Genomic DNA, 24,315 nt, shown 5'->3' with positions numbered 1-24,315 from the left:
CCGAACCCCTGAACATGAATTATTCATGCTATCATCTTAATGAATCCATATCTGAAACAACACAAGGACTCTGCGTCAAAGTCACCTTTCAGTTTCCCTCTTCTCTGCTTCCAGCGGTGGCAGGAGAACGACGCCCAGCGAGCCGCAGCCTTCACTGCCGCTGACACGGGGGACCTGGTCCCCTGAGGACCACCGGAGACCTGAGGACCACCTGAGACTTGAGGACCACCGGAGACCTGAGGACCACCGGAGACCTGAGGACCACCTGAGACCTGAGGACCACCTGAGACCTGAGGACCACCGGAGACCTGAGGACCACCTGAGACCTGAGGACCACCGGAGACCTGAGGACACATAGAGACCTGAGGACACATTGAGACCTGAGTCTGAACTGGTATCTTCCTGTTATTTAAAGTTTATTATCATGAGTTAAGCTCCACCCGTCGAGGAATCCAAGCTGACTGCAATAAGCTCTCAGGCTCAGACTCACCAGGGTTGTGTTGGCGTGTCCTGTTGTCTCCATCTCCAGTCCAGGATTCAGCAGACCTGTCAGACCGGCCCGGGGTCGCCTCTTCATCCTGGTTCTGTTGTGCTAACCGGTCAGAATTTATTAAACCTCCAGAAACCTGCTGGACCTCCTGAAGTCTGCTGGACTGTGAGGACTTGATGGACTTCCTGTACCCAACCAGACTTCCTCAAACTTGCCGGACTAGTCAGAATTGTTTCAAGATTGTGTTTCTTCTGCCCTGGAACTGGATGAAGAACTGCTAGGACGGTGTGGTCTTCACTGCATGATCCTGAGCTGATCTGGTTCTGTCTGAATTCAAAACAACATCATAAAGTTAGCTGACGTGTCTGCTGAAGGTTTATGGTTCATGTTATCAGTGGGTGTGGACCCAGGATCCAGGATCCAGGTCCACGTCCCGACCTCGAGTTGATCAAAACAGACCTTTTTCATGAAACAGGAAGAATAAATGAAACCAACAAAACTGTTTTAAAAACTTTTAATACATAAAACCAACAGTTCCCCATTGGGATGACAGGAGCAGGAGCGCCACCTGCTGGACGGCTTCATATTTACACTCCAGAGACTCATGGTCACGGGTTCCCTCCACAAACAGCCAATGAGACTCCTCCGTAGTATTTTGGATTATTACAGAAACCAGTCTGTGTGTCAAACAGTCGTTTATGATTCTTCCAGGTTAGAAGATAATCTTCACAAATGATTCACAGGAGAGGCGTTCACTGACCTGTTTAATATATCAGACAACTAAACGCTGTGTGAAACACACACCTGATTTCAGATGTACAACTGTGCATCCTGTTGTTGTCTTAATTGATCGCATGAGTAGTTCTGAGGGTGATTGGTTAAAAACATGAAGCATTAGTATTCCTGGGGCGGGTTGAGCTTAGCTGCAGAGGGGTGTGTTTGTGTGTTGGGGTGTACGTGGGCTGTCCACAGTCTATGATCCACCAGAGCCTGGTTCGGCATGGGGCATTGTGGGTAAGATTAGATGTGTGCATGGGGATGTTCACGAGTATCCCATAGTGTCAGTTGAAATTAGAAACATGGGAAAAAAGCATAATATAAAGGTTGCGGTTAGCTCCCGCCTTTAGCACCTGTTAGCTTGGGAATTGACTGTCTGTGTGGTGGAGGGGGCGTGGTTGAGCTCAGCTGCAGAGGGTGTGGTTGTGATTGGCTCGTGGTACGGTCCTGGAAGAGGCCTGATTGGACTCATTGTCCCAACATAAGCAGGAGTAGGTGAGACGCTCGGGAGAGACCGAGGGGCCGACGGTCCGTTAGGGTCGGAACAAATAAAATCGGTTATGAACCCAGAACTTGGGCGCTGGCGTCACTGTGCTGAGGAGAAACTCCCCGGGTAACGGGAGCTCGTTACAATTCCATATGGAAGAAAAGATCCCATCATGCTGTTTTACAGAAATACACTTTTAACCTCTGCCCCCAAGAAACAATCTGAAACACACATATTTTAACAGATATTTTTCATTAGACAGACAGAGAATGAACATTTTCATCTTAAACCTTCCGAGTCTGATAGTATATTTCTGATATGATAATTCACACCAGTGGTTCTCCACACAGTCTGTTCTATCTGAACCAGTGGTTCTCCACACAGTCTGTTCTATCCAAACCAGTGGTTTCCCATACAGTCTCTGTTCCAGGAGACGCCACAGAGCCAGCACCACTCGGCTTGGCACAGAGGACACCACATGTGCATGCAGCCGCCTGCAAGGGGAGACAACACGGTGTGAAACTTCATACAGACTGAGACACCACTTCCCTATCAGAACGTAGAACCTGTCTTTAATAACAGATGTTCTTCAGTTCAGTAGATGTTCTAACTAAACTGTTCTCTACATTTATACTGTTGTTATCTGTGAGAAGAGTTTTTATTGAAGGAAGAGAAGGATTAAGGTAACATATTAAAGGTATAAACTGTTACCGTCTCTCTCAACAGGAACTGAACACTGAGGACAGCGTTTAGTCGACTTCTGCACAAGAAGCAAGGAGGCTCGATCCCACCTCCCTCTGAGAGACGCCTCCTGCTCCACCAAGAAGCCCTGCACGTAGGACATGGAGGTTAGAACATGATGTAGGAGGTTATAACATAATGTTATGTAGGACGTAGAAATCGTCCACGTCCTACATTATGTTATAACTTTGTCTTCGCGCTACAGGACAGTATCCAGAACCAAGTTTCTGATGGAGACAATACAAGTTGATATAGTCTTATCTGATTGGTCAGCTCACTTGAGAAGTTTCAGCTGTGGGCGGGGCCTGTTCAGGGAGACACGCTCCCTCATGGTATGGTTCTCTGCAGTATTTGCAGAAGACGAAGCCACAGCCGAGCTGTCTGTCACACTGCACCCTGCTGGTACCGTCAGGTGGGATAAGCCCCGCCCCACAGCCGGGTGACGGACACATCAGTCCTCCGTTCATCAGCAGGCACTCCTCCGCCCCGTACTGCTGATACCGCCCATACTGAGAAACAAGTTGCATCATGGGTTTCAGATGGAACATTCTGAACTCAGAGTGGAAGTTCACTCTTCAATCCATTTCCCCCTCAAAGGAAACAAGCGGCACAGATACCAGTGTGACCATTGTAACCATTGTTACTGGTAACTATGCTTACTGGTTACACTGGTGGAGGAGGAAGAGGAGAGACAAACACTCACCTGAACGTCTCCCAAAATCCTGAAATGATGCAACTCTTTAATGAGAGAGTCAACGCAGCCGGCTGGAACACAAACATCACAGCTTATTATGACATCATTATGACATCACAGCTTATTATGACATCATTATGACATCACAGCTTATTATGACATATTGTATTGATGACACAGTAGAGTCTCACCGGCACACGGCAGTGAGTAGCCAATCACAGGATGAGAAACAAACTGTCTCTCACTGAGACGAGTCTGACAATAACGATGGAAACAGTCCAGACAGATCACATGACGCTCTGAACACTGGAAGACCAGGACCACGTCCCTGTAGAGAGATCACATGACGCTCTGAACACTGGAAGACCAGGACCACGTCCCTGTAGAGAGATCACATGACGCTCTGAACACTGGAAGACCAGGACCACGTCCCTGTAGAGAGATCACATGACGCTCTGAACACTGGAAGACCAGGACCACGTCCCTGTAGAGAGATCACATGACGCTCTGAACACTGGAAGACCAGGACCACGTCCCTGTAGAGAGATCACATGACGCTCTGAACACTGGAAGACCAGGACCACGTCCCTGTAGAGAGATCACATGACGCTCTGAACACTGGAAGACCAGGACCACGTCCCTGTAGAGAGATCACATGACGCTCTGAACACTGGAAGACCAGGACCACGTCCCTGTAGAGAGATCACATGACGCTCTGAACACTGGAAGACCAGGACCACGTCCCTGTAGAGAGATCACATGACGCTCTGAACACTGGAAGACCAGGACCACGTAGAGAAAATAAAATAAAAAAATTAATTCAGAAACACATTTGGCCACATTTTCAAACATTTTCTGAAGTGTCTTCTGGAATGTTTTTTTTATGGATTTCTAAAGACCAAAGTCAGAAAAGATCACCTGACTCATGAACGCCTGAAAATGGGTTTTTACACAGCCGAAGCTTCTCAGCTGCGCTCCCTGAATGAGGACTTCTCGAGCACCAGGATTTGCATACAGGAACGCCCGCCAGCTCCATATAAGGGCGTCTGTGTACAATCCACCGACTCCACAACCAGCGCGAAAGCAACTTCAGATTAAAATCACGCCAAAGCAGAAAGAGAGAAGTCGAGACCTCACTTCACCGGAGCAGACACTGTTTCACTGTTACAGTGTGTTACAGTATGTTACAGTGTACAGTGTGTTACAGTGTGTGTTACAGTGCACACAGTGTGTTACAGTATGTTACAGTGTACAGTGTGTTACAGTATGTTACAGTGTACAGTGTGTTACAGTGTGTGTTACAGTGCACACAGTGTGTTACAGTATGTTACAGTGTACAGTGTGTTACAGTGTGTGTTACAGTGCACACAGTGTGTTACAGTATGTTACAGTGTACAGTGTGTTACAGTGTGTGTTACAGTGCACACAGTGTGTTACAGTATGTTACAGTGTACAGTGTGTGTTACAGTGTGTGTTACAGTGCACACAGTGTGTTACAGTATGTTACAGTGCACACAGTGTGTTACAGTATGTTACAGTGTACAGTGTGTGTTACAGTGCACACAGTGTGTTACAGTATGTTACAGTGTACAGTGTGTGTTACAGTGTGTGTTACAGTGCACACAGTGTGTTAGAGTGCACACAGTGTGTGTTACAGTGCACACAGTGTGTTACAGTATGTTACAGTGTACAGTGTGTGTTACAGTGCACACAGTGTGTTAGAGTGCACACAGTGTGTTACAGTGGACACAGTGTGTTACAGTATGTTACAGTGTACAGTGTGTTACAAGGGGTGTTACAGTGCACACAGTGTGTTAGAGTGCACACAGTGTGTTACAGTATGTTACAGTGTACAGTGTGTTACAGTGTGTGTTACAGTGCACACAGTGTGTTACAGTATGTTACAGTGTACAGTGTGTTACAGTGTGTGTTACAGTGCACACAGTGTGTTACAGTGCACACAGTGTGTTACAGTGCACACAGTGTGTGTTACAGTGCACACAGTGTGTTACAGTGCACACAGTGTGTTAGAGTGCACACAGTGTGTTACAGTGCACACAGTGCACAGTGTGTTACAGTGCACACGGTGTGTGTGTTTGTTACCTGATGTCGCAGCAGGCGATACAGGGAACGTGTCGGCTGTTGGTCATGATGAGGTCCAGAGCCACAGAGAGGTCATCCTCTGAGGTTGGATGGGATGCACACTTCATGTAGAACTCCTACACACACACACACACACACACACACACACACACACACAATGTAAACACTACATCTCCCAGATTGCCATTGACTTAATTGACGTTACTTTAACACACTGAACGCTGACGGTCTTTACCGCTTCATTGCTGTGACAACTCTCTGATTGACACAAGCCATGGATACGACCTGGGAGGAGGACATCGTCCCAGCAGGACGGACCCTGAGAGAGGACACCTTCATCAGCACCTTCATCATCATCACCTGATCCTCATCATTCTTAAGTATTCAGTCTCTGATTGAAGACATACATAAATACATATCATAGTTTAATATGTATGTATCTGTCTCTCTGGATGAAGACACATTGTTATATTATTGATGTCTTGTGTGACTCACCCTGCTGAGTGTCATACATACCATAATATGTCTTGTGTGACTCACCCTGCTGAGTGTCATACATACCATAATATGTCTTGTGTGACTCACCCTGCTGAGTGTCATACATACCATAATATGTCTTGTGTGACTCACCCTGCTGAGTGTCATACATACCATAATATGTCTTGTGTGACTCACCCTGCTGAGTGTCATACATACCATAATATGTCTTGTGTGACTCACCCTGCTGAGTGTCATACATACCATAATATGTCTTGTGTGACTCACCCTGCTGAGTGTCATACATACCATAATATGTCTTGTGTGACTCACCCTGCTGAGTGTCATACATACCATAATATGTCTTGTGTGACTCACCCTGCTGAGTGTCATACATACCATAATATGTCTTGTGTGACTCACCCTGCTGAGTGTCAGCGTCGTCTGTCTGCAGCTTCTGCAACAAACTCTCATCTTTCCGGGTTGGACCGAGCGACAGCTCTTACAGTACACAAAGAAAGTACTGCAGGTACCTGTACATACAGGTATACACAGTCAGAGTACTACTAATTCATAAGAGGCTAACCCAGGAGTACTGACACACTACATGACCATGACGAGGACATGACCATGACGAGGACATGACCATGACCATGACGAGGACCATGATGAGGACCATGACCATGACGAGGACCATGACGAGGACATGACCATGACGAGGACCATGACCATGACGAGGACATGACCATGACCATGACGAGGACCATGATGAGGACCATGACCATGGCGAGGACATGACCATGACGAGGACATGACCATGACGAGGACCATGACGGGGACCATGACCATGACGAGGACATGACCATGACGAGGACCATGACGAGGACCATGACCATGACGAGGACATGACCATGACAAGGACATGACCATGACGAGGACCATGACCATGACGAGGACATGACCATGACCATGACGAGGACCATGATGAGGACCATGACCATGGCGAGGACATGACCATGACGAGGACATGACCATGACGAGGACCATGACGGGGACCATGACCATGACGAGGACATGACCATGACGAGGACATGACCATGACGAGGACCATGACGAGGACCATGACCATGACGAGGACATGACCATGACGAGGACATGACCATGACCATGACGAGGACATGACCATGACGAGGACCATGACCATGACGAGGACCATGACGAGGACCATGACCATGACGAGGACATGACCATGACAAGGACCATGACCATGACCATGACGAGGACATGACCATGACGAGGACCATGATGAGGACCATGACCATGACGAGGACCATGACCATGCCGAGGACATGACCACGACGAGGACCATGACCATGACGAGGACCATGACCATGACCATGACGAGGACCATGACCATGACGAGGACTATGATGATGACCATGACCATGACCATGACGAGGACCATGACCTTGACGGGGACCATGACGAGGACCATGACCATGACGAGGACCATGACCATGATGAGGACCATGATGAGGACCTTGACCATGACGAGGACCATGACGAGGACCATGAGGAGGACTATGACGAGGACCACGACCATGACGAGGACATGACCATAACGAGGACCATGACGAGGACCATGACGAGGACCACGACCATGACGAGGACATGACCATAACGAGGACCATGACGAGGACCATGACGAGGACCACGACCATGACGAGGACATGACCATAACGAGGACCATGACGAGGACCATGACGAGGACCACGACCATGACGAGGACATGACCATAACGAGGACCATGACGAGGACCATGACGAGGACCATGACCATGACGAGGACCATGACCATGACGAGGATAAATGGAGAGTTTTAAAACGCTGTTTTTTTTAAATTGATGTTCATATTTCCTGTAAATAAACGTTTCATAAAACTTCTCATGTCTTCATGATTCTTTTCCCAGAAACGATTATTTCAACTTTACCCTTATTATTTTAACTTTACCCTGATTACAATACATTACATTTCATTTAGCTGAGGCTTTTATCCAAAAAGACTCACAATGAGAACAAACTCACAACAACAACCAAGAAAACAATTCATTAAGTCAAACTACAAAGAGCTTTCAGTAAGAAACATTTAAGAGTTATTAAAGTGTATCAGTAAGAGACATTCAAGAGTTATTAAAGTGTATCAGTAAGAAACATTTAAGAGTTATTAAAGTGTATCAGTAAGAGACATTTAAGAGTTATTAAAGTGTATCAGTAAGAAACATTTAAGAGTTATTAAAGTGTATCAGTAAGAGACATTTAAGAGTTATTAAAGTGTATCAGTAAGAGACATTTAAGAGTTATTAAAGTGTATCAGTAAGAGACATTTAAGAGTTATTAAAGTGTATCAGTAAGAGACATTTAAGAGTTATTAAAGTGTATCAGTAAGAGACATTTAAGAGTTATTAAAGTGTATCAGTAAGAGACATTTAAGAGTTATTAAAGTGTATCAGTAAGAGACATTTAAGAGTTATTAAAGTGTATCAGTAAGAAACATTTAGGAGTTATTAAAGTGTATCAGTAAGAAACCTTTAAGAGTTATTAAAGTGTATCAGTAAGAAACATTTAAGAGTTATTAAAGTGTATCAGTAAGAAACATTTAAGAGTTATTAAAGTGTATCAGTAAGAAACATTTAAGAGTTATTAAAGTGTATCAGTAAGAAACATTTAAGAGTTATTAAAGTGTATCAGTAAGAAACATTTAAGAGTTATTAAAGTGTATCAGTAAGAAACATTTAGGAGTTATTAAAGTGTATCAGTAAGAAACATTTAAGAGTTATTAAAGTGTATCAGTAAGAAACATTTAAGAGTTATTAAAGTGTATCAGTAAGAAACATTTAAGAGTTATTAAAGTGTATCAGTAAGAAACATTTAAGAGTTATTAAAGTGTATCAGTAAGAAACATTTAAGAGTTATTAAAGTGTATCAGTAAGAAACATTTAAGAGTTATTAAAGTGTATCAGTAAGAAACATTTAAGAGTTATTAAAGATCTGCTACCTCCCTTATTCAAGCTGAAGTCAGGAAAGATGTGTTTTGAGTTGATTTATTATTTAAATACTCGTACTACTAGTTTTTAAATACTTCTGTACTACTAGTATTTCAATACTCCTGTATTACTAATATTTAAATACTTATGTACTACTAGTATTTAAGTACTTTTGTACTACTAGTATTTAAATACTCTTGTACTACTAGTATTTAAATACTCTTGTACTACTAGTATTTAAATACTCTTGTACTACTAGTATTTAAATACTCATGTACTACTAGTAATACGACAGGAGACACTGTGGCCTCCTTAACTCACTTTTCAGACCTGCAGCCTGCACCTCCTCTCTTGCTGCCTCTCCTCCTGCTGCTCCTCCTCCTCCTGCTCCTCCTTCTCTCACTGCTCCTCCTTCTCCTCCTCCTGCTGCTGCTGCTCCTCCTGCTCCTCCTTCTCCTCCTCTTGGTCCTCCTTCTCTCACTGCTCCTCCTTCTCCTTCTCCTGCTGCTGCTGCTCCTCCTTCTCCTCCTCCTGGTCCTCCTTCTCTCACTGCTCCTCCTTCTCCTCCTCCTGCTGCTGCTGCTCCTCCTGCTCCTCCTTCTCCTCCTCCTGGTCCTCCTTCTCTCACTGCTCCTCCTTCTCCTTCTCCGGCTGCTGCTGCTGCTCCTCCTGCTCCTCCTTCTCTCGCTGCTCCTCCTTCTCTCGCTGCTGCTCCTCCTGCTGCTCCTCCTCCTCCTGCTGCTCCTCCTTGTGCTCCTCCTTCTCGTCCTCCTGCTCCTCCTTCTGCTCCTTCTCCTCCTCCTGTTGCTCCTCCTGCTGCTGCTCCTCCTCCTTCTGCTGCTGCTCCTCCTGCTGCTACTCCTCCTGCTTCTCCTCCTTCTCCTACTCCTGCTGCTCCTCCTCCAGCTGCTGTTGCTACTCCTCCTTCTGCTCCTCCTCCTGCTGCTGCTGCTCCTCCTTCTGCTGTTCCTGCTGCTGCTCTTCCTCCTCCTCCTGCTGCTCCTCCTCCTCCTCCCGCTCCTTCCCACTCCAGGATCCCTGCCAGGCCAGAGGAGGTGCAGGGGAGGCGGGAGGAGCAGAGGTCCAGCCTGGTGAGCCCCTCCCCTCCATGAAGGTCCTCCTGTAGGAGGAGCAGGGCCCGGGAGGAACCCAATGGAGAGAAGAGCACATGGACCGTACTCTGATCAGGAAAGTCACAAGCCTGGGAGGAGGAGGTGGGGAGAGGAGAGGAGGAGGTGGAGAGAGGAGAACAGGATCAGAAGGTGGACCCAAATGTTCAAAAGTACATTTTATATATCAACAAACAGGAGGAACAAACACACAGGGAGGAGGTGCAGAGAGGAGAAGAGGAGGTGAAGAGAGGAGGTGCAGTACTCACCCTGAGACAGGAGGTGCAGTACTCACCCTGAGGAACAAGGTACAGTACTCACCCTGAGAGGGTGAGTACTGCACCTCCTCTCAGGGGGAGGAGGTGTAGTACTCACCCTGACAGGAGGTGCAGTACTCACCCTGAGGGAGGAGGTGCAGTACTCACCCTGACAGGAGGTGCAGTACTCACCCTGAGAGGAGGTGCAGTACTCACCCTGAGAGGAGGTGCAGTACTCACCCTGAGAGGAGGTGCAGTACTCACCCTGAGAGGAGGCGCAGTACTCACCCTGAGAGGAGGTGCAGTACTCACCCTGAGAGAGAAGGCGCAGTACTCACCCTGAGGGAGGAGGTGCTGCTCAGCTCTCTCCCAGCGAACAGAACCCTGAGGAGGTGGGGCTGGACTCCGTGCTGTTGCCCCACCAGCTGCTGCAGCGCCTCCACTCGAGCCTCCTCATGCAACTCCACAGGGACCGCCGGCCTCATGTTGAACCTCACCAACACTGTGATGACAATAATACTACTAGTACTACTAGAATACTACGAGTGTACTTCTACTGCATGATCAGAATAATACTAGTGTACTACTCGAAACCTAACCAACACTGTGTACAGGGAGCGTTAGTGTACTTCTACTACATAATGATAATAATAATAGTGTACTTCTACTACATAATAATAATAATAATAATAATAATAATAATAATAATAATAATAATAATAATAATAATAATAATAATAACTATAGCTGTGAGCAGCTGTGAGCGGGCCCTCGCTGGCTGCAGCACGTCGGGGACGCATGCGGGTCGCCGTATAAACAAGCTTTTGATACGTTTGATGACATTGAACCAGTAATGATCAGTAATGATCCACAGGGAATTTTGTGAGAATCAAACACAGCATTTAGGAAGATTTGGGGAAAAAATAGTTTTTTACAAAATTCAAAATGGCGGAAAATCTAAGTAGGCGGAGCTTAAGGGTTTCCAATCTGTGTTTTGTAGAGAAGAGCCACCCACACGTGTGTGCCAAATTTCAGGTCAATCGGTCACAGGTTGCTAAAGCTGTTGAGGGCTTTCACAAGTCAAGTGTTGTAAAAAAAAAGTGTTTTTTTTTAGGGGGCGTTATCTGACTTCCTGTACGTTTTAGAGCATGGTCCCAAGAGACTTTATTTTAAGTCTAGATGTGATACATATGCGTACCAAGTTTCACACATGTAGGTCAACCGTAGCGCTGGGGCTGCTTAAATAAAAATTTGTAGTGGGCGCTATAGAGCCGTAGTGCCATTTTGAAGCATTCAAATCACATCAGGCAACTACATCTTTGCCTGTAAATCTGTGTGCCAAGTTTAGTTACGATTCGAGCATGCTTAGTGCCTCAAAAGCACCTTCGTTGTTGATGGCGAAGGATTGGTCGCCACGGCAACGGCGTTTCACGAAACATCAAAAGCTTTGGGGGATGTCCTCATGAAAGTCCTATGTTTGTGTAGAAGTAATTTGATGTCGATCGGATTGACCTACTAAGAGAAGCAAGCCAAAGTATAGAACATTTTACTTCCTGTTACCACGAGGTGGCGCTATGACTACCATTAAACATGAGACTGCACACGTCTTCAGGCCTGGAGGCTCATGTGGAATCTGGAAAGGATCTGATGATGTGGAGTCCAGTTACATGGGTTTATTCGGTCATGGCGAAGGATTGCACTTCCGTGATGCTGCCACTCGACGCCGTTCAACGGATCCATACAATTTTTCAAGTTGATGCATCATGAATGTCTTAACTCTCATCTGCCACATTTTGAGAGGGATCTAACTAATCTGTGAGGAGTAGGGTATACAAGTAGAAAACATGTCATTTCCTGCTGCCTCTAGGTGGCGCTATGACTAGGATTAAAAATTACCATGTGGATGTCTTCAGGGTCAGGAGGTCATGACTTATAAGAAATATGGAGACGATTGCATAATGTAGGGGCGAGTTATAACAACTTCCATTTTCATGGAAAATGGCGTTTCTTTGGCGCTGCTCTGCGCACACATAGTTCGATATTTTTAAAATCCTTTGATAACTTTTATTTGCACGGGTGTCAACATCATATTCGCCGAAGATGAAATCAATCGGATGTAATCTCTAGGAGGAGTTCGTTAAAGTACGACGCCTGGAAACAAGGAAAATGCCAAAATTGAGCGATTCACTATAGCGCCCCCTAGTGTTAAAATATTCTGAAAATATTTGGGTAGGTTTAGGGACACGATCTTGACATATAATATAAAGTTTGTGAGGATTGGCCAAGTGAATTGGAAGTTATGGGTATTTACGTATTGAGCCACGCCCCTAAGAGGTTAATTGGTTCATATCTTATAAACGCAATGAGATATCAAGAGAATGTGTGACCTAGTTTGATCACATTGAGCCAACAATGATCCTCAAAAGGTTTCTTAAGAATCGGACCAGGCGTTTAGAAGAGGTTGGAAAAAAAGACTTTCACAAAATTCAAAATGGCCGAAAATCTAAGTAGGCGGAGCTTAAGGGTCCTTTTGTATTTTTTGTAGTACAGGTCCACCTGGACATGTGTGCCAAATTTCAAGTCAATCGGACATAGGTGGCAAAAATTGATAACTTTTACATCCAAAGGGGGCGCTATGGAGCTAATTTTTTCAACTTTTTTCTGACACCCCAATCAGATTGCTATTTTCGCCAATTTAGAGAGGTGTGCAAATTTTGAAGAATTTACGTATATCCCAAGCCCCTGATTTGTCCATGCAATGATGTCAAATAATGAGAATAATAATAATAATAATAATAATAATAATAATAATAATAATAATAATAATAATAATAATAAACATTTGAAACTCAATAGGTCCTCCGCTCTGACGTTGTCAGCGGCTCGGGCCCTAATAATAATAATACTAGTATACTTCTACTACATTATAATAATAATACTAGTATACTTCTACTGCATGACGCCGACAATACTTGTGTACTTTTACTATTGTACTTCTTTTTTACTGCTGATATATTTACTACAGGGAGCTGATAATACTACTGACAGTAGAAGTACACTAGAAGTAGAACCAGTACTAAGCAGAAGATAAAACTCAGTAGAACCACACTAGATGCCAGTAGAACCCGGTAGAACCGAACACACTAAAAGCCAGTAGAACCCGGTAGAACCGAGCGCACTAGAAGCCAGTAGAACCCGGTAGAACCGAACACACTAAAAGCCAGTAGAACCCGGTAGAACCGAGCGCACTAGAAGCCAGTAGAACCCGGTAGAACCGAGCGCACTAGACGCCAGTAGAACCCGGTAGAACCGAGCACACTAGACGCCAGTAGGACCCGGTAGAACCGAGCGCACTAGACGCCAGTAGAACCCGGTAGAACCGAGCGCACTAGACGCCAGTAGGACCCGGTAGAACCGAGCGCACTAGACGCCAGTAGGACCCGGTAGAACCGAGCGCACTAGACGCCAGTAGAACCCGGTAGAACCGAGCGCACTAGACGCCAGTAGGACCCGGTAGAACCGAGCACACTAGACGCCAGTAGGACCCGGTAGAACCGAGCGCACTAGACGCCAGTAGGACCCGGTAGAACCGAGCACACTAGACGCCAGTAGGACCCGGTAGAACCGAGCACACTAGACGCCAGTAGAACCCGGTAGAACCGAGCAGGGCTCACCTATCATCACTTCGTCCTTCAATCTCCGTTCATGTTTATGAGTCTGCCGGCCGTGGTGCACTCTGGGTATTGTAGTCCTACAACCCGCACATACACGTTACAGACCTGTAATAAAACTACAGAGCGGTTACCCGGAAATGATGTCATGATTGGCAGGAAGTGCATTATATCTATGAATTTTAATAAACTTGTTTTTGGTTTTTCTTTGTGTATCTTTGTGAGCGGCTGGAGGCAGAATACCGGACCGTCGGTACCGGAACATCACCTTGTTATTCTACGTTAACGTGCTGCTTCCGGACCGAGGACCCGGATGGAGGAGCGTTCGGACTGCAGCGTCCTGCAGCGGACTCACAGCGGCGGAACCACCGGGCCCACGGTGAGTCTTAGCGGGCAGAGGACCCGTCCATACCACCCGAGAGGTGTACATATACATTGTACATATACACACACATGTACACATATATGTATATATATGTGTACATGTGTGTGTGTGTGTGTGTGTGTGTGTGTCTATATATATATATATATATATATATATATATATATATATATATATATATATATATATATATTATATATATGTATATATATACATATTATAATATGTATATAATAATATTTATAATATTTATATATATTTAAATATATATAATGTGTATATATATATACATATATATATATATATATATATATATATATATATATATATATATATATATATATACACATGCGTGTGTATATATGTGTATTCATGTGTCACATACATTAAACACTAAACCTAAACTATGTAGGACTCCTAAAGGGTTCCTCTGCTCCTCTGCAAACCACTGAGACCCAACATCCTCACCGTCCCATGCCATTGGAGAACAAACACCAACTTGTGGCCCCTCCCCCTATCACCAACTTGTGGCCCCTCCCCCTATCACCAACTTGTGGCCCCTCCCCCGAACACCAACTTGTGGCCCCTCCCCCTAACACCAACCTGTGGCCCCTCCCCCTAACACCAACCTGTGGCCCCTCCCCCTAACACCAACCTGTGGCCCCTCCCCTAACACCAACCTGTGGCCCCTCCCCCTAACACCAACCTGTGGCCCCTCCCCCTAACACCAATCTGTGGCCCCTCCCCCTAACACCAACCTGTGGCCCCTCCCCCTAACACCAACCTGTGGCCCCTCCCCTGCAGGTGGTGAAGGTGGAGTCAGCTGAGTCAGTCCTGACGCCGTCCCAGGTTGCTGAGCTTTACTTCCTGCGTTCCCGCGTTGGAGAGCTGGAGAAAGAGAAGGCGGATCTGTCGGCTGAGAACCAGAGACTGAAGAACACGCTGGTCTACGGTGAGTCCACTGTTACCTGGTCTACCTGTTCAGGGGAGACCAATCAGAGACCACTCGGGTTCTGACAGGAAGTTAGAGAATGAGTTGAATCACTGAACTTTAGTTTCACTTCCTGTCACTTCTGCTTCAACAAAGTTGATGTGTTTCATTCTCTGTGGTCCCAGAGGTCCCCGGACTCCTGTCCACCATGTGGCAGACGCTGGGTCACCACTCGGCCTCCAGCGACAGGTACGCCCCGTACTCCCATCAGCGCCACGCGGCCACCAGTCTGGAGGGCGGGTTCAGCCCGCAGGCCGTCCAGCAGCTGCAGGAGGACGCGTCGGGGCCCTGGGGCCCTCTGGGCTCGGAGGACGAGGAGCTGCCAGACCACATGGGAGAGGAGGCGCCGCTCTGCAGCCAGACCGACATGGAGGAGCTGAGGAGGAGCTGCTCCGAGAGCCAGTGCATCGCTGGGCACGCTGACGGACAAGTGAGCACGCTGACGCTTTGCCTGGGAACTGATCTGGATTAAAACAGAACAGATTCAATGTGATGTGGTTTTACACTTGCCTGTTAGCGCTCGGCTAACCACTCGTTATCTGTCTCTCAGGTGAGCCAGGTGGAGGTGTATCCCGGCTCTGGTGTTCTCTGCGATGTCCGCTCTTGGCAGGCAGCCAATCAGGCGCCGTCTCCTACAGCGATGGCGCGGATGTTGCTGTTGGGCGTGTTTGATATGAACACCCTGATGAACAGTAACCTGCGAGGGGGGCGGAGCCGGCGGCCGGCCTCCCATTCGCAACGCAGCGCTCTCGACCCGCACAAGATCAACGCCATCTTCAGTAGGTGAACGTCGCCAGAACGTCCACTTCACCTGTTCTTCCTCTCACCACCTTCTCTTTGTGTCTCAGATGCCATCTTGGCTCGGTTTCCTCTTGCCAAGAGAGGAGTTATTGGCTCCGGCATCAACTCCAAACTGTCTGAGATCCGATTCCGTTCCCGGAGAGCCAATCCAGACGTGCGATTCCTCTGATGGACAGCTGACAGCTCCGCCTACCTAACCCAAACAAGTCAGACAGCATCCCAAGCTGCCGAGCCGATGAGCGTTGGGCTGACGATATTTAATTAATTAATTTAACCTTTGTTAAGTTCGGTCACTCAGTAACCTACCACACAATGACCAGAAAGAGACACAAAACAACCACAAAGACACACAAAATAACCACCAAGAGACTAAAAGTAAACACAAAAATACTCAAAATAACCACTAAGAGACACTAAATGACCACAAAGACACTCAAAACAACCTCAGAGATTCACTGCGACCACAAAGACACTTAAAACAACCTCAGGGACCCTAAACGACCACAGAAAGACCCAAAAACAACCTCAGAGACTCGAAACAACCACAAAGAGACTCAAAACAACTTCAGAGACTCTAAATGACCACTAAGAGACTCTAAACAACCTCAGATACTCTAAACTCTTCAAAGAGACATTTAAAGACCTCAAAGAGACTTGAAACTCCTCAAAGAGACAACAAAAAACCTCAAAGCAACTCAAAGAGACGTTAAACAATCTCAAAGAGACGTTAAACAACCTCAAAGAGACGTTAAACAACCTCAAAGAGATGCTTTGTGTTTTGTGTCATGAACATCAGTCCAATAAAGTTTGGATTTGAATCATCTTTGTTTTCTCCGTCTTCTTCTCCAGGAGTGACATCACTGTATCAGCTTTGCTCTCTGTACACAAGGTGTGTGTGCGTGTGCGTATGTGTGCGTGTGTGTGTGTGTGTGTGTGCGTGTGTGTGTGTGTGTGTGTGTGTGTGTGTGTGTATGTGGGGCCTTCTTCTTCTCTGGTTGCCTAAACAAAATCACAAAGTCATAAATATTTTATAATGTAATAGTTTTTCACAGATCCGCTCCGTGTTTTATAATGTCGTCATGTTCCAGCTCCTTCATGTGTTCATCTGCTCCTTCATGTCCTCCTCTGCTCCTTCATGTGTTCATCTGCTCGTTCATGTGTTCATCTGCTCCTTCATGTCCTCCTCTGCTCCTTCATGTGTTCATCTGCTCCTTCATGTCCTCCTCTGCTCCTTCATGTGTTCATCTGCTCCTTCATGTGTTCATCTGCTCCTTCATGTGTTCCTCTGCTCCTTCATGTGTTCATCTGCTCCTTCATGTGTTCCTCTGTTCCTTCATGTCCTCCTCTGCTCCTTCATGTGTTCATCTGCACCTTCATGTCCTCCTCAGCTCCTTCATGTGTTCATCTGCTCCTTCATGTGTTCATCTGCTCCTTCATGTCCTCCTCTGCTCCTTCATGTGTTCATCTGCTCCTTTATGTGTTCCTCTGCTCCTTCATGTGTTCATCTGCTCCTTCATGTGTTCCTCTGCTCCTTCATGTGTTCATCTGCTCCTTCATGTCCTCCTCTGCTCCTTCATGTGTTCATCTGCTCCTTCATGTCCTCCTCTGCTCCATCATGTGTTCATCTGCTCCTTCATGTGTTCATCTGCTCCTTCATGTGTTCCTCTGCTCCTTCATGTGTTCATCTGCTCCTTCATGTGCTCCTCTGCTCCTTCATGTGTTCATCTGCTCCTTCATGTGTTCCTCTGCTCCTTCATGTGTTCATCTGCTCCTTCATGTCCTCCTCTGCTCCATCATGTGTTCATCTGCTCCTTCATGTGTTCCTCTGCTCCTTCATGTGTTCATCTGCTCCTTCATGTCCTCCTCTGCTCCTTCATGTGTTCATCTGCTCCTTCATGTCCTCCTCTGCTCCATCATGTGTTCCTCTGCTCCTTCATGTGTTCATCTGCTCCTTCATGTGTTCCTCTGCTCCTTCATGTGTTCATCTGCTCCTTCATGTGTTCATTTGTTCCTTCATGTGTTCCTCTGCTCCTTCATGTGTTCATCTGCTCCTTCATGTGTTCCTCTGCTCCTTCATGTGTTCATCTGCTCCTTCATGTGTTCATCTGCTCCTTCATGTGTTCCTCTGCTCCTTCATGTGTTCATCTGCTCCTTCATGTGTTCATTTGTTCCTTCATGTGTTCCTCTGCTCCTTCATGTGTTCATCTGCTCCTTCATGTGTTCCTCTGCTCCATCATGTGTTCATCTGCTCCTTCATGTGTTCATTTGTTCCTTCATGTGTTCCTCTGTTCCTTCATGTGTTCCTCTGCTCCATCATGTGTTCATCTGCTCCTTCATGTGTTCCTCTGTTCCTTCATGTGTTCCTCTGCTCCTTCATGGGTTCATCTGCTCCTTCATGTGTTCATCCTCCTGCGTGGAGAGGAAATGCAGCGTCAGCATTAAATCAGCTGCAGGTGACTGACTCCTCCATCAGGGGGCGCTGCCTCTTCACTTTAAGCTCCTCTGGTTTTTAACAAACGTTTGACTCAGGATTCAATCTGCGGTTGATGTTCAGTTGAACATGAACGTCAGCTGAAGGGACGTTTATGTTAATATCTGGGATGAGGTCATCAGATCTGACGAAGAGGAGGAGGAGGAGCTGCTGAAATGGAGCAGCTCCCTTCAGTCGGTCAGTTTGTGGGGGTTCAGACGCTCTGACTTACTGCCACTTGAATCCACACTGATCCTCCTCCTCTCAGACACGACGAGGTGGAGGAGGAGGAGGAGGACGATGAGGAGGAGGAGGAGGAAGATGATGTGTTGCTGCTGCTCAGTCTCAGATTCAACGAAAAGAACCAAACCAGAAGTTAAACCCACGGACGTGATTCATTCTGAGGTTTTATTTAGTGAAGAAGAGCTGAAAGCTGAAATCTGGTGAGTTTATAAAATGTTCAATGTTTCTGTTTGTGTGTTTGTTGTTTAACTATAAATTATATAACAATCCAGTCCAGTCGACAGGAGAACAGATTAGACTCCTTTTGTTTTTCATTTAAGCTCTGAAGAGAAGAAGAAGAAGAGAACCAGAAGCTCAGTCGATGGGACAGCTTCTGATGGAAGATGAAGTCTGGAAGCAGATTTGAAGACAAACAACAAGGGGTCTGCAAACAACAAGAGGTCTGCAAACAACAAGAGGTCTGCAAACAACAAGAGGTCTGCAAACAACAAGAGGTCTACAAACCACAAGAGGTCTACAAACAACAAGGGGTCTGCAAACAACAAGAGGTCTGCAAACAACAAGAGGTCTGCAAACAACAAGGGGTCTGCAAACAACAAGAGGTCTACAAACAACAAGAGGTCTGCAAACAACAAGAGGTCTGCAAACAACAAGAGGTCTGCAAACAACAAGAGGTCTACAAACCACAAGAGGTCTGCAAACAACAAGAGGTCTGCAAACAACAAGGGGTCTGCAAACAACAAGAGGTCTACAAACAACAAGAGGTCTACAAACAAGAGGTCTGCAAACAACAAGAGGTCTGCAAACAACAAGAGGTCTGCAAACAACAAGAGGTCTACAAACAACAAGAGGTCTGCAAACAACAAGGGGTCTGCAAACAACAAGGGGTCTGCAAACAACAAGAGGTCTACAAACAACAAGAGGTCTGCAAACAACAAGAGGTCTGCAAACAACAAGAGGTCTACAAACAACAAGAGGTCTGCAAACAACAAGAGGTCTGCAAACAACAAGAGGTCTACAAACAACAAGAGGTCTACAAACAACAAGAGGTCTGCAAACAACAAGAGGTCTGCAAACAACAAGAGGTCTACAAACAACAAGAGGTCTGCAAACAACAAGAGGTCTGCAAACAACAAGAGGTCTACAAACAACAAGAGGTCTACAAACAACAAGAGGTCTGCAAACAACAAGGGGTCTGCAAACAACAAGAGGTCTACAAACAAGAGGTCTACAAACAACAAGAGGTCTACAAACAAGAGGTCTGCAAACAAGAGGTCTACAAACAACAAGAGGTCTACAAACAACAAGAGGTCTGCAGACAACAAGAGGTCTGCAGACAACAAGAGGTCTGCAGACAACAAGAGGTCTGCAGACAACAAGAGGTCTACAAACAACAAGAGGTCTACAAACAAGAGGTCTGCAAACAACAAGAGGTCTACAAACAACAAGAGGTCTGCAAACAACAAGAGGTCTACAAACAACAAGAGGTCTGCAAACAACAAGAGGTCTGCAAACAACAAGAGGTCTGCAAACAACAAGAGGTCTACAAACAACAAGAGGTCTGCAAACAACAAGAGGTCTACAAACAACCAAAGGTCTACAAACAACCAGAGGTCTACAAACAACCAGAGGTCTACAAACAACCAAAGGTCTACACACAACAACAGGTCTACAAACAACCAGAGGTCTGTTATTGTGTCTGTGATGTTAACCAGCAGATGAGCTCATGACCAGCTCGGGGCCCCAGGACATGAGCCTTGGCAGCCGGGCAGCACGGAGGCGCTGCACCCTGAACGTGGGCGGCCGCAGGTTCTCCGTCCCGGTGGAGCTGATGAAGCGCCTCCCTCTCACGAGGCTGAGCCGGCTGTACGGCTGCGTGTCGGAGAGCGAGCTGCTGGAGCTCTGTGACGACTACGACCGCGACAGGAACGAGTTCTTCTTCGACCGGCACTCGGAGGCCTTCGTCTTCATCATGCTGTACGTGCAGCACGGGAAGCTGCGCCTGGTGCCGCACATGTGCGCGCTGTCCTTCTACAACGAGATGCTGTACTGGGGCCTGGAGAGCGCCGACCTGCAGCCGTGCTGCGAGCGCCGCCTGGATGACCGCATGTCTGACTGCTTCGTCCACTTCTTCCCGGAGGAGGGCCGGCGGGGCCCCAAAGAGCCCCGGAGCCGCTGGCTGGAGAGGATCAGGAGGACGTTCGAGGAGCCCACGTCCTCACTCGTAGCGCAACTCCTCGCCTCCGTTTCAATGCTGTTTGTGGTCATCTCCATGGTGATGCTGTGTGCAAGCACCTTACCGGATTGGAAAACCCCCGAGACCCTGGAACAGCACAGGTAGGACCAAGCCGAGACCAGCTGAGAACATAGAGGAACCTTGAGCGTCACATATCAGCACAGGTTACGCTGATTGGTTCTCTATCTTTCTTTGATTGGTCCTCTTCTCTTTCTGATTGGCTCTCTCTCTCTCCTCTTTCTCTGATTGGTCATCCTTCCTGCAGGATCATTGAGGCGGTGTGTATCGGTTGGTTCACGGCAGAGTGCATCATCCGTTTCCTGGTGTCTCTGGATAAATGGGAGTTTGTCCGGCGTCCTCTGAACATCATTGACCTAGTGGCCATCACGCCATATTACATCTCGGAGACCGTGACCGTCCTGACCGGAGAGAACTCCCAGCTTCAGCGGGCCGGCGTCACGCTGCGCGTCCTGCGCGTCATGCGGATCTTCTGGGTGATCAAACTGGCGCGTCACTTCGTGGGCCTGCAGACGCTCGGCCTGACGCTGCGGCGCTGCTATCGCGAGATGGTGATGCTGCTGGTCTTCATCGGCGTGGCCATGGCCATCTTTAGCGCGCTGGCCCAGCTGCTGGAGCACGGCTTGGACCTTGAGGCCGGGAACCAGGATTACGCCAGCATCCCCGCTGCCTGCTGGTGGGTCATCATCTCCATGACCACGGTGGGCTACGGGGACATGTACCCGGTGACGGTGGCCGGCCGCGTGCTGGGCGGCGTCTGCGTGGTCAGCGGTATCGTGCTGCTGGCACTGCCCATCACCTTCATCTACCACAGCTTCCTCCAGTGCTACCACGAGCTGCTAGTGCGCTCGGCCCGCTGCGGCCACAGCCTGTCCAACGAGGTCATCCACTGACCTCAGAGCAACGCGAAGGTCATCAGGGTACTAACAGAGACTTTGTAGACTGGTTACTAACCCATCTGAAGACTCAGGTTACTAACCCATCTGTAGACTGGTTACTAACCCATCTGTAGACTGATTACTAACCCATCTGAAGACTGATTACTAACCCATCTGTAGACTGGTTACTAACCCATCTGTAGACTGATTACTAACCCATCTGAAGACTGATTACTAACCCATCTGTAGACTGGTTACTAACACATCTGTAAACTCAGGTTACTAACCCATCTGTAAACTGGTTACTAACCCATCTGAAGACTTATTACGAAGCCATCTGTAGACTGATTACTAACCCATCTGAAGACTGGTTACTAACCCATCTGAGGACTTAGGTTACTAACCCATCTGAAGACTGGTTATTAACCCATCTGAAGACTGATTATTAACCCGTACGTAGACTAGTTACTAACCCGTAAGTAGACTAGTTGCTAACCCATCTGTAGACTAGTTACTAACCCGTAAGTAGACTAGTTACTAACCCGTCTGTATACTAGTTACTAACCCGTAAGTAGACTAGTTACTAACCCGTCTGTATACTAGTTACTAACCCGTAAGTAGACTAGTTACTAACCTGTCTGTATACTAGTTACTAACCCGTAAGTAGACTAGTTACTAACCCGTAAGTAGACTAGTTACTAACCCGTCTGTATACTAGTTACTAACCCGTCTGTATACTAGTTACTAACCCGTCTGTGTACTAGTTACTAACCCGTAAGTATACTAGTTACTGACCCGTAAGTAGACTACTTACTAACCCGTAAGTAGACTAGTTACTAACCCGTCTGTGTACTAGTTACTAACCTGTAAGTAGACTAGTTACTAACCCGTAAGTAGACTAGTTACTAACCTGTAAGTAGACTAGTTACTAACCCGTAAGTAGACTAGTTACTAACCTGTAAGTAGACTAGTTACTAACCCGTAAGTAGACTAGTTACTAACCCGTAAGTAGACTAGTTACTAACCCGTCTGTATAATAGTTACTAACCTGTAAGTAGAGTAGTTACTAACCCGTAAGTAGACTAGTTACTAACCCGTAAGTAGACTAGTTACTAACCCGTAAGTAGACTAGTTACTAACCCGTCTGTGTACTAGTTACTAACCTGTAAGTAGACTAGTTACTAACCCGTAAGTAGACTAGTTACTAACCTGTAAGTAGACTAGTTACTAACCCGTAAGTAGACTAGTTACTAACCCGTAAGTAGACTAGTTACTAACCCGTAAGTAGACTAGTTACTAACCTGTAAGTAGACTAGTTACTAACCCGTAAGTAGACTAGTTACTAACCCGTAAGTAGACTAGTTACTAACCCGTAAGTAGACTAGTTACTAACCCGTAAGTAGACTAGTTACTAACCCGTCAGCCTTCATGGATTCTTGAACTTTCCTTTGAGGGTAAATTCTGTGGATACTGTCCACTGTTTCCACGGCAACAGCAGAGAGGAAGTTGAAGTGTGAATCATCTCACTTCTTCTTCTGTGGTGAAATACGGCAGCTTTTGAACTCAAGAATCTGTTCAACCTTAACCAGTCACCACTTCATTGTCTCAAAGGATGAGACATATTCATGTATGATAACATGAACATTAATATTGTTTTATATGATAACATGAACATTAATACTGTTTTATATGATAAAATGAACATTAATATTGTATTACATCATAACATGAACATTAATATTGTATTATATGATAACATGAACATTAATAATGTTTTATATGATAACATGAACATTAATATTGTTTTCTATGATAACATGAACATTAATATTGTTTTATATGATAACATAAACATTAATATTGTATTACATCATAACATGAACATTAATATTGTTTTATATGATAACATGAACATTAATCTTGTATTATATGATAACATGAACATTAATATTGTATTACATCATAACATGAACATTAATCTTGTATTATATGATAACATGAACATTAATATTGTTTTATATGATAACATGAACTACAGGCTTATCAGCCAGTGCCATAAAAGACCAAAAAGGGTTATTAATAATCATTTTATTAATCAGTGTCAGGTATATTAGTATTGTCCTTACACTCTGAGATCTTAGTGGTGTCTGATCATATCTGTGTATTACTTTCATATCATTGTATTATGTTCTATTGTTGGAAATAGTTGTGTGAATGCTGATTCAGCACTTCTTTTATAACAGGTAGAATTAATTATTTGTGGGAGAGCTATAATAATAATAATAATGCATAATTCTACTTACTTGTAAACGTGAAAGTGTTGCTATTACATGATTGTATAAAATAAAGTCTTTGAATCTATAATGAAAGTCTCCGCTGCAAAAGCACCGACCCACTGCCTGACCCTGCGGGTGGAGGTCCACAGGTGCATCATAAGGGGGGGCGAT

General features: G+C 45.9%; 3 protein-coding genes across 10 annotated transcripts; 2 read left to right on the top strand and 1 right to left on the bottom strand.

Moving 5' to 3' along the window:
• Positions 1-1,023: 1,023 nt before the first annotated feature.
• On the bottom strand, positions 1,024-23,354 carry prkn (parkin RBR E3 ubiquitin protein ligase). Of its 8 annotated transcripts, none has more exons than XM_068601823.1 (13): positions 23,285-23,354; positions 15,016-15,119; positions 13,853-13,968; positions 10,517-10,680; positions 9,134-10,013; positions 6,193-6,302; positions 5,528-5,611; positions 5,293-5,408; positions 3,381-3,517; positions 3,199-3,260; positions 2,774-3,004; positions 2,466-2,583; positions 1,024-2,248 (listed from the first exon to the last, which is right to left on the bottom strand). In XM_068601823.1, exons 3-13 carry the CDS (start codon positions 13,857-13,859, stop codon positions 2,145-2,147), a joined length of 2,013 nt encoding a protein of 670 aa, XP_068457924.1. In that variant the 5' UTR covers positions 13,860-13,968; positions 15,016-15,119; positions 23,285-23,354; the 3' UTR covers positions 1,024-2,144. The 8 variants fall into 8 exon arrangements, with proteins under 8 accessions (XP_068457924.1, XP_068457927.1, XP_068457928.1 ...); XM_068601826.1 differs by having other exon boundaries at positions 13,853-13,929; XM_068601827.1 differs by lacking the exon at positions 13,853-13,968.
• LOC137803396 (uncharacterized) lies at positions 14,001-16,813 on the top strand. Its single transcript, XM_068601829.1, has 5 exons — positions 14,001-14,228; positions 15,036-15,183; positions 15,348-15,652; positions 15,773-16,001; positions 16,071-16,813. Exons 1-5 carry the CDS (start codon positions 14,163-14,165, stop codon positions 16,190-16,192), a joined length of 870 nt encoding a protein of 289 aa, XP_068457930.1. The 5' UTR covers positions 14,001-14,162; the 3' UTR covers positions 16,193-16,813.
• Positions 20,556-22,531, top strand: LOC137803418 (potassium voltage-gated channel subfamily G member 3-like). Its single transcript, XM_068601863.1, has 2 exons — positions 20,556-21,073; positions 21,238-22,531. The coding sequence occupies exons 1-2, from the start codon at positions 20,568-20,570 to the stop codon at positions 21,881-21,883; spliced, it is 1,152 nt and encodes a 383-aa protein (XP_068457964.1). The 5' UTR covers positions 20,556-20,567; the 3' UTR covers positions 21,884-22,531.
• Positions 23,355-24,315: the final 961 nt, after the last annotated feature.

The sequence above is a fragment of the Clinocottus analis genome, unplaced genomic scaffold, assembly GCF_023055335.1.
Source record: "Clinocottus analis isolate CAN_PGR_092001 unplaced genomic scaffold, fCliAna1.0.p SCAF_55, whole genome shotgun sequence".
In the NCBI taxonomy this organism is placed as follows: Eukaryota; Metazoa; Chordata; class Actinopteri; order Perciformes; family Cottidae; genus Clinocottus; species Clinocottus analis.
The sequence above is the reverse complement of the archived record's forward strand: the minus strand, read 5'-3'. Positions and strand labels throughout refer to the sequence as shown.

What these genes read in the sequence shown, in the direction of transcription:
- LOC137803396 (XM_068601829.1), top strand. Translation starts at nt 14,163, where the DNA reads ATGGAGGAGCGTTCGGACTGCAGCGTCCTGCAGCGGACTCACAGCGGC. An exon ending in CTGGGCACGCTGACGGACAA is followed by an intron (nt 15,653 to 15,772) that starts GTGAGCACGCTG and finishes TCTGTCTCTCAG; the next exon opens with GTGAGCCAGGTGGAGGTGTA. An exon ending in CAAGATCAACGCCATCTTCA is followed by an intron (nt 16,002 to 16,070) that starts GTAGGTGAACGT and finishes TTTGTGTCTCAG; the next exon opens with ATGCCATCTTGGCTCGGTTT.
- LOC137803418 (XM_068601863.1), top strand. Translation starts at nt 20,568, where the DNA reads ATGAAGCGCCTCCCTCTCACGAGGCTGAGCCGGCTGTACGGCTGCGTG. An exon ending in GAGACCCTGGAACAGCACAG is followed by an intron (nt 21,074 to 21,237) that starts GTAGGACCAAGC and finishes TCCTTCCTGCAG; the next exon opens with GATCATTGAGGCGGTGTGTA.
- prkn (XM_068601820.1), bottom strand. An exon ending in GCAGCACCTCCTCCCTCAGG is followed by an intron (nt 10,014 to 10,516) that starts GTGAGTACTGCG and finishes TCCTCCTCCCAG; the next exon opens with GCTTGTGACTTTCCTGATCA. An exon ending in GGATTTTGGGAGACGTTCAG is followed by an intron (nt 3,005 to 3,198) that starts GTGAGTGTTTGT and finishes CTTGTTTCTCAG; the next exon opens with TATGGGCGGTATCAGCAGTA.